This window comes from Chaetodon auriga, chromosome 17, assembly GCF_051107435.1.
Source record: "Chaetodon auriga isolate fChaAug3 chromosome 17, fChaAug3.hap1, whole genome shotgun sequence".
Taxonomy (NCBI): domain Eukaryota; kingdom Metazoa; phylum Chordata; class Actinopteri; order Chaetodontiformes; family Chaetodontidae; genus Chaetodon; species Chaetodon auriga.
This window is the reverse complement of record NC_135090.1, coordinates 2,012,054-2,028,504: the sequence shown is the minus strand read 5'-3', so window position 1 is coordinate 2,028,504 and position 16,451 is coordinate 2,012,054. Positions and strand designations below refer to the sequence as shown.

At 40.6% G+C, this 16,451-nt stretch overlaps 1 protein-coding gene across 4 annotated transcripts; it reads right to left on the bottom strand.

Annotated features, from left to right (window-relative positions):
- Nucleotides 1–1,844: 1,844 nt before the first annotated feature.
- Nucleotides 1,845–12,193, bottom strand: LOC143335466 (uncharacterized). Of its 4 annotated transcripts, none has more exons than XM_076754910.1 (9): nt 11,833–12,193; nt 9,822–9,924; nt 9,425–9,538; nt 9,173–9,229; nt 8,100–8,237; nt 6,687–6,734; nt 6,344–6,457; nt 4,772–4,870; nt 1,845–4,318 (listed from the first exon to the last, which is right to left on the bottom strand). In XM_076754910.1, the coding sequence occupies exons 2-9, from the start codon at nt 9,915–9,917 to the stop codon at nt 4,211–4,213; spliced, it is 774 nt and encodes a 257-aa protein (XP_076611025.1). In that variant the 5' UTR covers nt 9,918–9,924; nt 11,833–12,193; the 3' UTR covers nt 1,845–4,210. The 4 variants fall into 4 exon arrangements, with proteins under 4 accessions (XP_076611025.1, XP_076611024.1, XP_076611026.1 ...); XM_076754909.1 differs by having other exon boundaries at nt 9,822–9,927; nt 11,833–12,184; XM_076754911.1 differs by lacking the exon at nt 6,687–6,734 and having other exon boundaries at nt 9,822–9,927; nt 11,833–12,033.
- Nucleotides 12,194–16,451: the final 4,258 nt, after the last annotated feature.

The following is a 16,451-nucleotide window of genomic DNA, read 5'->3' as shown; positions in this document are numbered from 1 at the left end:
CACTGCAGAGGACTGACAGCCTCAGTATATGGGGCGCACTACTGAGCTATAGGGGCGCCCCCTGATTCCTCTCAGTGGACTCAGATTCAGTGGGTCATCCATTTACATGCTTGAATAGCAAGGCAACACAGACACTCACCCATCTGGACCTCCAACTGAAACTGTCTGCATCCCAAAATATTGCTTCATACAAGTCGCAGAGGAGGAGAAATCTATTTTTGGTGATGGAAAAATTCAATAAATTAAAATGACAGTGCTGCTTCACCCCATGCTGTATCTGACATTCAATATGATATAATATTGTTCTAAATTAACCTCACATAAATGGAAATACAGGGCTGGGAACATTTTAATCCCTTTTACCTGTGTGTTCTCCACCTTTTTAAGAATAAACAAAAAAATGCCTCCAGTGTGTTCTGTGGATTATCAAGAGTAAGAGGAACATTATGTTGAAAAACATTAAAACATTACCATGGTTTCATTGACCACAATTGAATGTGACAAGGTGCCAATGACATGTGCCTATGAGGACATTGAGATAACACTGAACAAAATTATATTGAACACTAAGACATGGTTTATAGAAATTCACATGCTGTTCTTAGACCCATGTAGTGATACCTCTGCTCATAAAGTGGTGAACCTCCGCCTATGGTTCACCATGCTGTTCAAGAATCTGTGGAAATTGACTCCCAGGATTACATCTGAGGTTAGAAATCTTGATGTGATCCTTCATTCCGATAAGCTTCAAATCCCGCATCATCTCACAAGGTGATGAAAACTTCATCCAAAAAAAGAAAAAAAAACAAACCGCACAGACTTCTGCTCATTCAAAACTCTGCATCTCGGCTATTAACCAGAACCAAGAGGAGAGAGCACATTTGTCCAGTTTTAGCCGCTCTGTACTGGCTTCCTGTAACATTCAGAATTGATTTTAAGGTCCTCTTCCTTGTATACAAAGCTCTTAATGGGGTAGGACTAGGCTACATTATTAAATCCCTTGTTTATTATTTGCCTTCAAGAACACTGCGATCATCTGCTGCTGGTCTACTGGTTTCCAGCAACAGCTGAAAGAAAGTTGGGGATGCAGCCTTTGTCAATTACACCCCAAAGCTCTGGAACACACTATCTATAGATATCAGGGAAGCAGCTCACTGCAATATTTTTAAGAAGAAAGACAGATCAAACCCTATCGCTTCCCTTTAGCCTTTAATAAGCTACGACTTCCTGATACAGGCCTGAAACTTCTCAGGCACTGCTGAACTTCTCTTAAAATGGTGTATTTTACTTTATACATTATGTACTCTGTTTTTAACTGTATTTTATTGCTACTATTCAGTGGGTTTTATTTTTCTGTCTTTATAAAAAGAGGTGTGCATTTTTTAACAGCCACAGCACAAACATGGTGTTTTTTGTCTGGGGCAGTTTTGGGCTGTGCCCAACACAGATAATACTCACAGTAAGGTTAAACCTGTGGGAAGTGTTCTGGGGTAGGCTGTAATAGGCTTATTTTGGTTAATCAAGATCGCCAGTGAAGCTGTGTCTGTCAGGAAACTGGGAGACTCTGTTATGCTTGTTTGCTTGAGAAGCTAAGCTGATTGGTAGAGTGCTGATCTCTGCTGTAGTAAAGCAATAACAAGAGTGTTGAGATCTTTGGTACATCTATTTCATTCTTATTTTTATCTTATTTTTAATGTTATTATCAAGCAGGATTTATCCTCCTCTTACACACAGATACTGTGGGGTATGCATTTGTAGTGATGAAACTACATAAAGACTCAATAACAATCCAACACTCATGAAGGTGATTATCAGTGACAGTTGAGAGTGATGAGGGATATATATTGTTCTTTTTTCAGTAACTTTATTTTCACTGTGACTGAAATGTTCATACATTCATTTATAGTTAATCATGCCATCCTGTGGTTTCCACAAAGAATCCTAAACTAACAAGCCAGTACAGGAAAACAGTGTCTGACACACATCTGAATAGGAAAATCAACTCGCAGGCAGACAGGGCCATAGCCTAAACTTTAGAAACATTCAGATCGTGAGTCCCATCTCTACTTTGCTTGGAATAGTGAGCTACTACCAGGATTATAGTTACAATAGCATTTTCAGACACATTTCTCTCTTAAAGTTCTCACAAACCCACATAATAGCACATTAGCTACAGGTCTACTGGTATTCCTTTAAAGGTGGATGGGTCATTCTGGAGAAAGACTGTTGATATTTGCTGAATTTGAAATTCACTGAATATCTCCTCATAGTCCACTAGCTATCCATTTTGTGTGCACCCTGAACAGAAACACAGTTTTCATACACAGCCCTGACTCTATAAATGTGAAACAAATAAAGTGGCTTGGACTGAGCCACACAACACTACTCCAGCCAATCAGTGACAGGTGGTGTTTGTTCTCATGCACAGAATATGAGGAAGGGGAGGGGAGATGGGGGAGAGAGAGGGTATGCTAACACTGAGTAATTGCATTGTAAAGAAGGAGGGATGGCAATATCAGCAGCCTTTCTCCAAAATGACACACCTAAACCTTTAAGACTCAGCGCATTTGAGATTTGGGATGTGATACATAATCTCTCCAGCTGCTTTGGGGGACATCCTAATCAGAGGCCAAAATCTCCTCAACTGGCTCTTTTCAATGTTTCAATGCAACACCTTGTTCTTAAATGTCAGCCCACATGTTTTTATACTCTTAGTCTTTACCAAAATCTCAAACAGAGGCGAGCAGTAGATTTCTAACTTGAACATTTCATACTTATGGTCCTTTTAAATTTTTGGCATTGTGTATATTTTGGCTTTTGAAGTTTTAGATATAGATATGGTTATTGATATTTCTATACTTGCACCTTTATTAATATTTTACATTTGCACTCTTTCCTACTTTGTACTGCAACTGCTGCACAACAGCAGAATAAATAAAGTTCTATCTTAATGTAAATCAACTGGTTAATTAAGTCTGAATATATAACCCCAATTATCCATCCATCCATCCATTTTCTATACCGACTATCCCTTTCGGGGTTGCGGGGTGGCTGGAGCCTATCCCAGCTGTCAACGGGCGAGAAACCCCAATTATGCCATTGTGATATCTTTAGGGGTAATATGACATGAGCTTGGAGACTAGAAGTTTATAAGAGATAGACAGATTTTATTGTCTCAAAAGGGGGAATTGCAGAGTGTGTATTATGTCACCCTGGAATAATAAGCACTAACTATAAGCACTAAAAGCAGAGCTACAAACAGGGTGACTGGAGTTCATAAAGTGTATATTTACCCAGCTGCGAAGGTCTAACAAAGATGCTTTTGAGGTTAGTAGCATGATGGGAAATGTAGGATCCAGTATTTTTGGAAGTTAACTCATAACAGGTGGGAGACTAAATGTCAGAATATCTTGGCCTCTGCTGCCTCCCAACCTTATGAAATCATTGTAGTACTCCTGTCAGTTTTAATCTCAAGAGAGCAGGTCTAAAACATGAAAAACAACAATGAATAGACAATAGATTGCAAATCGGTTGCTGTAAGTCTTTCATCAATTAATTCTTCAATGACTTGGAGACAAATTTAAAATAGCACAAACACAATAAAAGGTTAGTTTTCTAACCAAACAACAGCAACAAAATCTTATTTTAACAGTCAAATATGTTTTAGGCAGGAGAGGATTAAGGCCTTTGAAAAATAGTTACATGTTGACTCTGCCTTCAATCTAATTAACACAAAATGTGCACACACCATTCGTGAAGTGAATATGTCCTATATACTCTAATAGCGATCTCAAGATCTTTGCTTTCTCTGTTATTTTTTTCTCTGACAATACTTGGACTATACCTTTAGTGATCTTAGTATTTGAAGAATAAATCATCATTACCAATAACACATCATGTCCACAACATACTGTACAGTATATCCATGCTGTGTTCATGTCATGCCAGAAGTGAGAGGACAGGATGACAACCTGTTGGTTTCATGTAAATGTATTTATTTGTGCCAGTTCTTAGGACTGCTGCCATCAGCACAGTTGTTATTACTTTGTCACCTGAGTTGATACATGAGTCATCAAGCTAAATGGGCGATAACTTAATCACTTAATCATAATGACCATCAGGAGGCTGACAAGAATAGCTTTTCCCTGTTGACATCAATATGTACAGTCTGACATGACATGACACCACAGCGAGCAGTGTGTGTTTCAGATCAGGGTTCTGTGGTCTCAACTTCAATTGGCTCCACCTGGGGCTCAGTGGGTGGGGTGGAGATGTCCTCCACCTGCTCTGACTCTGGTTCAGTCACAACTACAGCCACCTGTTGATAGACAGAGAGCAGTAAAATGTGAACATGGCTTGCAGAAAACGTCAACATATTGACTCGTATTTTAAGGGTGTGATCACGCTTGTTTGATTGGAAAAAAAACATTGAAAAAAACATGAACTTCTTAGTTTCCTTTACAAGTCCAGATTTCCCTGCATGATGCACCAGCAGCTTGTCAATGTTACAGGGTGCCAGAGGAAACCAATATTTCAGTCTGTGGGTGCATAGACTCAAGATGCAAACTGTGTACATGGCATCCCAAATACACAGCACCACAGATATGCCACCAAGTCATCCTTTCTTCTCTCACTTTGGCAGTTAGTCAATCAGTAAAATACCATATGAATCAGCCAAGGAAATAAGACTGACTCAGCTAGGTGAGAAGCAGCACTCTGCACTATGCACTGCATGAAATTAGGGTCCTAACAAAGACTGTGTTCCCACTACCTGAGTTGGCTCAGCTGCAGCTGGAGAAGCTTGAACAGCCTGCACGGCTGGAGCAGGTGGGGGGCGAGAGTGTGGATAGACAGGCCTCTGGCTTGGAGCCTGCAAGACAAGCGCACACACACACACACACACACACACACACACACACACACACACACACACAGATGTCATGTCAGTAGTTAGTTTTTCTCAATCCGACTACTAGTAACAGTAGTTTTTTATGGCTGTAGGATTCTTTGGCAATAATCTGTACAAATGTACATAGACATAGTTTTTTTTCTACTCTGTATCTTGTAAACTTTTATACTTTTATTTTTTGACCTCTTATGCCACTGTGCTTGCTTTTTATGACCTGCTTGCTATAACAACTAAATTTCCCTGGTGTGGGATCAATAAAGTCCTATCTTATCTTATCTTATCTTATTTATACAACAACCACAGTCTGATCTGTAAGCTACTGAACAACTCCACAGGACCCACTGGGGCACCTGCTCAGTGGATCTAAGCAGTGGTGAGGAGAGCGAGTGTCAACACTGCACTTTCACTTAATCACCCTGATTTATCCTACCGCTCCAAACACATGCCTTATTTTGGGTATATATCATTTGGTATCACCAATAATTTACTTGTCTAGAAAGGGAAACTTTTTGTCTTTATTGCGTATGATTAAGTAATAACATAGTTTGAGAATTGTTTGCTCAAACAACTAACTACAACAGGGGTTGGCACTGAAGGAGTGGGAGAAGAAGGAAATGGGAGAAAAAGTGGGACTTTATTCATTCACTTAGTAGGAAAGTAGATTGAAATTCTTTAGCATGCGTTAAGAAAAGTCAGCTGGGTTGGTATCATGTTATTTTATGTTTTTACAAAATGAAACTAGCTGTGCAATGGAGACAGTGAGAACATATTTTCTGTCCGTTGATTTTCACGTGAACAAGGACATCAAGTCAGTCAGGTTGACTGTGGTTGATGCTCTTCCTTTGTGCCATAAATGGAGCCTTCATTTTCCTGTGTGATCGTACCCAGTGGCAGACTGTATGATTGTAAAGTGAAAATGAGGCTTAAAGGGAACCAATCTAAAGGCTGATGGTGTATTCAGCCACGATATTGTGCAGTCAACATTTACTTCATAATATCTTAAAGCAAAAAATGTATCTATTGCAAGTTTAATGATGAAATATTCTTTAACATTAGAACCAGTATGTGAGGGGAAAAAAATCTAAACTCAAACGTCTCCTTGCAAGATTTTTCACAAGCAAATCAGATTTACCACAGTCACTTCCCATCATCTGTGTCAACGAACCATATGATGGTTGTAAGTGCTTAGATCTTACCTAAGCACCTGTAAGTTATTACCACCTGTCTAATTTAGCTTACCATGTATCCAAGCCAGTTACTGAACTGAACTTAATCACTTCACATCAACTAGGTCACCTAAAAATCACTTCATCCCTGCAATTATCTGGGTATTTGTTATGGTGACAGTATGTCAAAACTGTCACTGACTCAGTCTTGTGAGTTTTCTGCCCCCTAGTGGTCAAATATCACTTGAGGAAACATATCAGGGCTCACCTGGGTTCCACCAGCAGCTAGGACACTGAGTCCGAACAGCATGGCAGTGATACAAATCAGCAGCTCCAGCACCAGAAAGATCACCAGTGTCCCCAGGATCCCATCAATCAACAGCTAGCCAGAGATATTCAAGAGCACATATGGTGAGGGAACAGGAGCAGTAAGGAAATTAAAACAATGTTTCTCGCTGTGACACTGGTGATTCTATGAAAAGGCAGAAATATAAAAATCTCAGGACATCTTTTCAATCGGTTAAAGGCATTTCTGTCTTCTGCATGCATTCTACAAGACAACATAACCTATCTGAGCAAAGTATTAGTTGGAACAGTAGTCAATCACTTACTTTACACTTTTGCTCGATCAGCCCGGTGCATTTCCTGAAACAATGTTGCTGCAGTGGACAGTAAAGACAAAGAAACATAGAATCTGCTTTTTCATAACATGTAGAGTCAACTATGAATTCAAGTGATTCTACCAAGGGAGAATGTGATGATGGTGGGTGCTGATATGCCAATGTTGTGTTCACTACTTGTTTCTAGATTTAAACATACATTAAGAGCATTTTGCATGCTTATAGTGAATATTCAATCAAAGCAAGAATCATATTAATACGATATAAATCTGATTTGAATCAGACAAAAATCTGCATATATTTATTTCAAGAATATTTAACTCAGCATCATCTAAATAAGATCAGAACCACTTGCTCTCACTCAAATTGCTTTTTTACTTGTATGAGCGTTGCTGTGTATTTTAGCTCTCTACTTGGTCACTACTGTCCTCCAACACTTGTCCACTACCTTGACAGGGACCACTAGGGTCCTCCTAGTCCTCGTAGGACCTCTGGACCTGGATAAGAAAGTGTTGTAGAGGATCCTTAACTTTGTCACAGACTTTTGAGCAGTTTTTTGTTTGTTTGCTTGCTTGCTTTCCTCAAATGTTTTGTGATTTACCAAAAAACTGAACAGCACTTCCAAAAAGACAAAAAAAAGATTAAAAACTCAACTTAAACACTTTTTAGGGTTGACACAGCCATTAGTTTTAGAAGTTCATGCTTGGAGATACATTTAGCTAAGACATTTACGTTTTTGTGAGTCGCCCTAATGATGACAAAACCCATACAGGTGACAACACCTATAAAACAATAATTAAGAGTCAGGTTGACACATTAAAGTATGTTTTTTCAAGGTCAAAAGATTCTGTTTCACTTCACTTCATAAAAAGTAGAAAGAGGCCATGAGAGAATGTAGGAACTATCAGCTCATCACAGTGGCCAGTAAATATTAGTGGTGTGCTACGTATATAGTATAACCTGAGAGGGACTCTTTTGTTTGGAATATATTTCTGTCCTGCAAACATTGTTTCAGTCTTGCACCAGGCAAGACTCATATCCTCCACCACTAAACAATGCAGAGAGCAAATGTGATCAGACTCATCATTTTTAGCCCAAACTGAATTTTCTGGAAGCAAATTTGTGATGTTGTTTAGGCCAGTCAATTACAATTCTAACAACTGTCCAAGTTCATCCTGAAGGTGTAATTCAGTGATGTGCGGTGGATGTTTGTCCTTAGCAGGCAGTAACACGACCTGCCACAGTCAGAGAAACGCACTGGACTTTCACAGCGGAAAGCTTTGCTACAGTAGAAGTCACAGATGTGGCTATTCTGTTTTGCCACAGATGTTATTATTTTAAAAAAACTTCAGTCTGAAAGCTTTCATGCAGTGTTCTGGTCTGTGTAGGTTTTAAAGACAATACCACCGCATGCAGCTCCAGTCTGCGGCAGTGTTCACAGTGGTATGAGTCCTGGCGGTAGGGGAGGTGTTTGGACATCAGACCCAGAGCAGCAGTGGCAAATGCAGCACTGATGAGATGCAGCACCAGCATACATTTCACCTGCAAATGACAACAGTAGTGCTCATGTACAATAATCACACACCCTATAATATACAAAATAACTGAAACACATCAGAGAAGAGGAGTTGTTTACTGTTCCAACACATTACATCTTACAGCTACAAATAATGTTCTCAAACAAACACATGCACAAGAAGTACACTCCCCTGGACGTGATACAAGAATGGTGGACCAACAGTGGAAAAGAGCATGGAGAAGAGAATTTTACACAATGCACTTACAAATGTGAGCTTTGTTATTGATTGTCCCATTACGTTTATGTGTCATGAAACCCATGAACCCATTTTACATGAATGTAAAACTATGAAAAATGTAGGCAGTTTGCAAAGCGAAGTAAGCATCAGTTCACCAGGAATATTGTTTCAAAATGTCCATGATGGGAGCTTCACATACTTTATATTCTTTTATGAAATTTGTAATGGCTCAATAATATGTTAAAATATTCATACAGTAGTTGATGGTGTTTTTCTGTCACTGGTCTTGTATTTGTACCTTGTGACTTAATCTAACTTCATCTTTAATTTATCAAATTGTTAAGTCACAGAGGTTTTGTTGTAGCTTCTAAACACTGAGTTTATGATCATTTTATTGTATGGCATCACTATAATATTTTTTATTTAAGACTTGTGTCCTCTTCAGACAGAGAGGAAGAGTAGCTGGAATATTCATATTCATACCACATCAGGACCAATGGGGGATCGCAGTGAGCACACACCATTGCAGCCTTATTGGCTGTAACTGGCGTGTTACCACTGTGAAACTAGAGGCCTAATTGTTACGGTGTGTAGTAGGTGGGATCCTTTAAATCACTACTGAATGAATTGAATTGTTTATGTCCAGCAGTGATCTGTATCATCATAGCACCCGACATGCTCCAGACTGTAACACAGAGCTCTGGTTTGATTCAGACTCACCCAAAACAGAGTAGGTTTCCTCCCACTGTGAACCAAGACTGAACCGGACAAGGTCACCTGGTGGATTACAATATAACTTACTTACATGCAAGGCAAGTAAGGAATGTTCTTTTATACGAAATATTCAAGCCCATCAGGTACACGGTGAGGAAGTGCTAAGAAAAATAAGAAAACATGCTGTGATCTGACTGAATTGTCCTATATGTGCTTCACAAAAGTACAAAACGTGTCATTCAGTGGAATTGAACTGACCTGTATGACAACGATCAGGAAGAGGGCCACATCTCCTGTAAAGTGGACCTCATGGATCTGGAGCACAGAGGCACTAAGACAAAGAATCAAAGCCCCAATAACGATCTGGATTGCCTGGGGGGGCAGAAGAGGTGATCAGTACGCCTACTGTTGCACTGAAACTATTACAAGTAGTCAGAAATTCAGAGCTCCTTATTGGGGAAAAAGCCTGAATCTCAACAGCCTCTCTCAGCTTGTTTTTCTGTATCACATTCCTAGTACATGAGAGGCTGTTATGACAGTATGCTATGTCCCATAAAAAGTCAGCCCACGTATATACATGTGTATGTGTTTCAATCACTGATTCACAGGGTATACTGTATGTGGTTTAGTTTACTAACTGAATGCTTCTGCTCACCCCCAGAGTCTTTGGCTCCATCTTGAGGAGAGACTGCAGTTGGCCTGGGGAGAGGTTCCCCACTGCAGGCATCGGGTCTTTGTCATTATGAGCCATTCTGCTGCTGCTAGAGAGATGACACATGATTTAACAGAACAGTGTGTAGAAAAGGATTCAGTCACAGAGAAAGAGAAGCTAAAGAATGAACAGGATGGTTACAAGGTTTGGGAAGAAATTAAATATGTCATAAGTTACGCACAAGGACACACATGTATGCACATGCCCATGCGTCTGATACAATTTACCTCAGAGGCTGGCCTTGTCTATCTAATGATGTCCCTTGGTTTAATCTCATTCTACTGATCAGCAATTGGTATGACACCATGTCATAACTAACTTCCTCTACACCTTGTGAAGACAACTGCTAACTGAGAGATGTAAACAATACAGGTTCCAAAATACTTAAATGATTGTCTTTGCAAAGAAGCAAATTCAGCACCTTTGTTAGGTCTCAACGATACATACAGCTCTAGTAATTCTAGGGGAGTGTGTGCTAACTTAAATGGCCACTCTGCTGCCTTCCACACACTGGTGAACCGGTAAATAAAATATGGTAAATGTGCCCTCAGAGGCCTAGTGTGCAAGAAAATGTGATAAAATGCCCTCTAGCGTGCACTTCCAGGGGAGAAAACATGATAAATAAACTGCCCGACAGGCTAGAAAATTAGTTAGAAAATTAGAGGTATAGTAGCTATACTTAAAATATAAGCCACATAACCATTGTGCCCTTTTTTTCAGCATTTTTTTCAGATTGGTTTTCATATTATTGAAAATTCCTGTTTACCGATATATTGTGTGTTTACAGATGCTCTGAAGATTACACTAAACATTAATTAACATTTGCTTCCAAATCGCCCTTTTGCTGCCTTTTATGGTGCATTATGGGCCCCTACCATTACAGGAAATGTCCTGTAAATACCCCTGTGTTCATGGCACGCGTGTGGCCTCATGTGCCACAAGGTAACTTAAATCAGTTAAATGTTAGAATTGATCTGGCTGTAATCTGGTGTATTTATTTCCCAGGAACCCACCTGTCAAACTTAATGAGACTTAAACAAATAAATAAATACATACAGCAGAAGAATAAATGTATTTATTAAAAATTATTCTGACACTAATGAAGCACTGATGTTAAAATAAATAAACCAGTATTTTAGCTGTAACTGACTTCCACATGTTCTTAGACTGAGCACTAAGAGAAATCCATTTGCTGATGAAGTCCATGAGATGCAGTTGAACGCTTCATTCTTACACTAATGGTAAATGTGGACTGACTGCATCAGCATGTCTCTTCTGGCTCTTTGTCCAGGCCGGAGCCTGAAGGCAGACTTTCAATTCCAAATATGCAGCAGCAGCAGCAGCAGCATTGAGTCAGCAAAACCAAACACTTCAGCTACCTCTGAGAGGAAACTTAAAATCCAGCGTTAGAATAAAACAACGCTGGTTCCCATCATTACTGTCAGCTGAGTGTATTATTATTAAATATTAACATGCTGACTTGGAGAAGATTCCAAATGTGCAGTCGATCTATTTATAGCCCACTGCGCAGCAGCCAAGGGCACAATGTGTTTGAACATCCATTCTATGAACTCTGTTCAGAAACATGAAGAAAACAGCATTCATAGCTTCCTGTAGTTAATGAGAGGACACACAGAGCTGTACAGTATGAGGAGTGAGAGGACAGTCCGCTGCTCAGACCGACGCGCTGATGCGACCGCAGTGGAATTTGGCACAGCTCCAACGGCCGCCACAACAAAAGTCGGGCAGTTCGGTGCAGGACTTAGGGATATTTTTGGACACCCTCTTAGTACTGTCGTTGCTTTCCACAGAAAGGTGTCCCTGCAAACAATGTTGATGCCAATGAGCAGTGACGCTTCGCTCGCTCAGCGCCGTTTGCAGTGCTCCTTCGTCCTGTCAGTCACCTGTCCTGGTTTCTCCTGCGGGACAGAATGCGTCAAACACATGATCTTACCTCAGCTATGTTCCAGCTGCTCGCCGGCTCCGCGTCTCTGCCCCGTCAAGGTGCGCAGCTGAGTGTGTGTCGGTGCTGTGAGGCTGTTCTGCAGGCTGCAGCAGGGTGTGTTCAGGAGCTGGATTTCACTGCAGTACACTGATGCTGCGACTTGTTTCGCAGACTTGCTGTCTGATGCAGTTAACATGCGCGGCTGCAGACAGAGGAGCCTGCAGCAGGCTGAGCGAACATTTCACAAGACTGCACCTTTACAAAAGTGTAAAAGCTCGCGTTGGATTACGTCTAAATGATGTTTTTTTCTGAGGAAGTTAAGAGTGGCAGTTCACTGTGACGGGACGCACGGGGCAGTCCTGGGGTCCTCCGGGATTTGGGACCCCCGGTCACATTTGTAATTTGTGCTCTAGGCCCCCCTAGTGGTGATGGGTCCTGAACAGCCACTTAAACTTCTTCTGCCTCCAGCTGGTGGAGACAACATGCAAACTCTTCACAGACAAAATCCAACCCATGATGGACTACCTGTTCCACAGTGCTAACAATCAAGAAGACACATCTCACTGCAGGACAATTACTCTGTTGACTTGATTTGCATATATCTTTGGATACTTACTCCCTACCTTTAGAAATAAAATACCAAACACTTGCCAAACAAAGCATGACCAACATGTTACCTGAACAATGATGACGTGACTGCTGTCCCCATCTGGTCTTCGGCAGCTCAAACACATGCTCAGTTGGTCTGAAGTTAGCTGACTGACTTAGACAGTAAACAACATTCCTGCTTGGCCTTGAAAAACTGCTCACTTGCTTTGCTGGTATGTTTAGGATCAAGGATCTGCTGTGCTCTCCTCACAGTGGGGAAGTAAAAACAGTAATAAGTCTTAAACTTTTCTCAGAATGGATGTGATGTGAGTACCTTCAATCTGAAAGTCTTTTAACTCACAGTCAGTGTTACAGCATGCTGAAAATAAAGTCAAAAATACTTTTGTGAAATGGTAATGCAGGACTTTTTTTCTACAGATGCTGAGAGAGAGAAAACATCTAAAAATAAAGAAAGTCACATGTATTCATCCTAATGCAATGTGTGTTTTTACATTGACTGTTGCAAGATACATATTAAGTGTACCTGTAAAATCTCCAAAATACAAATTGTAATATTACATATAGCTGCAAGCTGCAATTTTGGGTTCAAGCCCTTTTGCACTCAACCGAATGAAGCAGCTCAATGGACCAAAATTAAAGCTGCAAGCCACAAAGTCTGCAACGTTTGAACAATTATGCACTCACAGTTCCACCATTTTTCCCCCTTCATCCTATTTGAAAGAAACTCGGCGTGTATGTTCAGGAGATAGCAGGATGTCTCCAGAGGGCTTAATCAGGATTGCTCAAAGGCATCTTACTTGCACCAATTACTAATGGCACTTCAGATTTTGGTTCATACCTTCTCATAAACCATGCTCACTGAAACTGGTGAAATTCTGATTACTGGGTTTTTTATGTATATGTTTTTGGTGTTTGTGGCGCCCTCCATGGGTCGGGCTCAAAATGCACGAGAAATGCTGCTAAGCCCCACCTCTTGCAAAGTTTATTGGTTGATGGCAGCCATTTTTTTTTCTCAGTCTCACAATGCTGGATAGCCATTTTGATGGTTTGGGTTTATTCATATTATCATCTTCTAAAAAATTCAAAATGGCTGAAAATTCATCACAGCTGACTTTCATGGTCCAAGAGGCTTTTTCATAGAGCACAATGAGCTGGACTTATGTGTCTAATTTCAAGACAATCACACATAGTGTGAGGGGCATGGTCTTTGAAAATTTGAAATTTTTGGCCTTAATTACAGCACCACCACTTGGCCAATTGGGATCATATTCCCATATTTCATGGGAAGCAATTCCACATCATTTCCAGCTATAGGGCCGAGTTTCATGTTTCTAGCTCATTCCAGCTCACAGCAATTTGAGCTGTCATAGCAGAAAAATAACAACAATATTAAACCAACATAAAGACATTGGGGTCTGTCCCTCAGGCCCGGAACCCTACTGAGTCAAAGGAAATTGAACTTGCTGTGCAGATGCTGAACTCACCTGAGTTCCACCTGAAGACAGTCATCCAACACAACATCACAAACTATGACCTCATAGAACAATAACCTGCATGGCACAACCTCAAAAATCTTAATCTTATAATGTCACAACAGAGGGAAGATGTACATGCATGGCCTACTGCTTTGCATGCGTGTTGGTGGTTCTTTGAGAATTCCCTGACACTTACAGGTTATTAAACCTAAGACTCGAATATGAAAATATTTTTGGCCATGAGGTGGTGCCAAAAGACAACCATGTTTTCTATGGCTGTGTATGTAGAGTAGCGTATGCAGATACAGCAGGGGCATCAGTGCTTCCTTTAGCAGTCCAGCATTAGCATGAAGTCCAGTAGCTTCACAACTCATTATGCTAAAGAGGACATGCAGTGAATACCTGAAATACTGTAGACAGTATTTTAGGTTTGTAAAGGTACTGAATGTTGGGCATATGCTGTAAAAAGAGCTAAAACCAGCTGACTGGGCGCTCTCTGCCGACCCAGCAGCCGGCAGTTCTTTTGTCTTGTTGTGACAGCTGTGCTCAGTGTCATGTTGTGGGAAATGCCTGTTTTTCACAGTTCACAGTTTTAAGGAGGGTGCAGCTAGTGGGAGTATGTCCATGTTTCATAATATCACATTCCACAACATGTCACATCGGAATGAGGAAATTTCATAAAGGTCAGCACGAGGTAATTGTTTCTAATGGATCAGGACCTTCTCCTGGATTAATGATTACTTCATACCCTTGTACCTCTTTTTAGGAATACATTGTTTTTATCCATTTCTTTCACTGCCTGGATGACACTGAAGCCTTTACAAGGGCTTTGCCTGACTAACCGTAATAAATAAACTGAGTGATGCAGTGGGACCTATTCATTGCCTTTCCTCCTCCCCAATAAGTTGTAATTGTTTATACAGGAATATTTCAGCAAAAGACAAATATTAGTCCCAAAGAGCTTTCCCTGCAGCTAAACAAACATATTGTGACAGTGAGTGTTACAAAGCAGAACAGCTGGATGGAAAGCTTACAGTGATCCATAAATCTGAACACAATCTATTCCATAGCATAAAGATTCTGTTCAACATATTGGAAAATCCTCATTTTCACCAACAATCAGATGAGAAGATTCATCTGTTTCGATTTCTTCTCTCTAAAATGTGAATAAGACTGTTTGTTTTTGGAAGGAGTGTATGGGTAGGATGCCACTGCATGCAGAAATCATCACGTTCACTCTCCCATAACTGGGAACATGCAACATTCAGCATTTGCCATTATTCATTCACACCGAGCAACATACTGCTAGAATCAGAAATCCGCATTTCTGGCCCTGTTTGTGCAAGTTGTACATTCATAGCAGCTACATGTCAGTTCACACCCTCTACAGGCCAAACCAAACCAAAACAACAAGGTTTTCTAAGTCACAGCTGTTTAAGCCATGTTGATTTTCCAAAACAAGTCTTATACCATATGACAACACAAACAGAGCTGCATGGATTCAGAACTAAGTAGTATCCAGTCTAGTAAGACCAGAACATAGAGACCAACCTGGTTTTCATTACATATCTCACCAGTCATTGTTTTCCATCTGTATCATGGCAGAGACTGCTTCATGACAACAGCTAGAGAAAAACAGTCTTGAACAGCTTTAACCTTGTTTACATCAGGGCATCAATATGCCTTAAAAGAACTCTCAGAGTAAAAACGTCTCAAATTTGAAGCAAGTTAAAACATTGTGTGAGCTTTCTTTCCCCAGTCAGCTATCTCCACTTAAATATAAACCTCCCTTCATCTGTTCAGACTTCCCAGCAGGAGCTGAATGACAACAACATGCTCAAATGGAATGCATTTTTTAACAACCAATTTTCATTCAGGACCATTTGCTCCACAGACAAACCACGTCCAGCCCTTGTAGTGTACACGTACAGGGAACATGAAGCACAAACAGAGCAGCAGTGATTTGGGTTGTTCACAGCTCAATGTCTGTGGATGCTGGTAAAAAATCATGATCTGATGAACCTCAGTGCACCTGAAATCTCCTGTACCACACATGTTCAACAGTACAACCAACATGAAGTGATGTTTGGGGGAAAAAACGCACACAAGAAAGCAGCTTACTCAAAGTAATCAGCCTAAGCTGGAAATCAGACACCATGTTTAAAAGCAGTGTAACTTGGTTACAGTAAGATCCATGTACACATGCAGCAGGTCATGATCTGATCTCTCTCCTACCCCCAGCATTATTTGGGAACCATGGTTCAATGACTTTAACTGTCACTGTGATACAAGACAGCACTTCCTGATGTGTGTGTGTGTGTGTGTGTGTGTGTGTGTGTGTGTGTGTGTGTGTGTGTAGGACTGACAGTGAGGTGAGAGTACAGGCTCTGCAGGAAGTGCACGGTTCTCCCTATATTTGCATAGACACTTTGATGTACTATCCAAATAGTAACAGTGCAGTTTCTGTTGCCAGCACAGCTGTGTACCAACATCCTCCACTATGAGAAAAGTGAATGTGAAACATGTCTCCCCTTACACACACAG

Bases quoted from the DNA above. Each gene is read 5' to 3' on its own strand.
- LOC143335466 (XM_076754910.1), bottom strand. From the start codon at position 9,917: ATGGCTCATAATGACAAAGACCCGATGCCTGCAGTGGGGAACCTCTCC. The intron at 8,238-9,172 runs GTGAGTCTGAAT...TGTCATTTGCAG, and splicing joins GGAAACCTACTCTGTTTTGG to GTGAAATGTATGCTGGTGCT. The intron at 4,319-4,771 runs GTAGTGGGAACA...GTCTATCAACAG, and splicing joins CTGCAGCTGAGCCAACTCAG to GTGGCTGTAGTTGTGACTGA.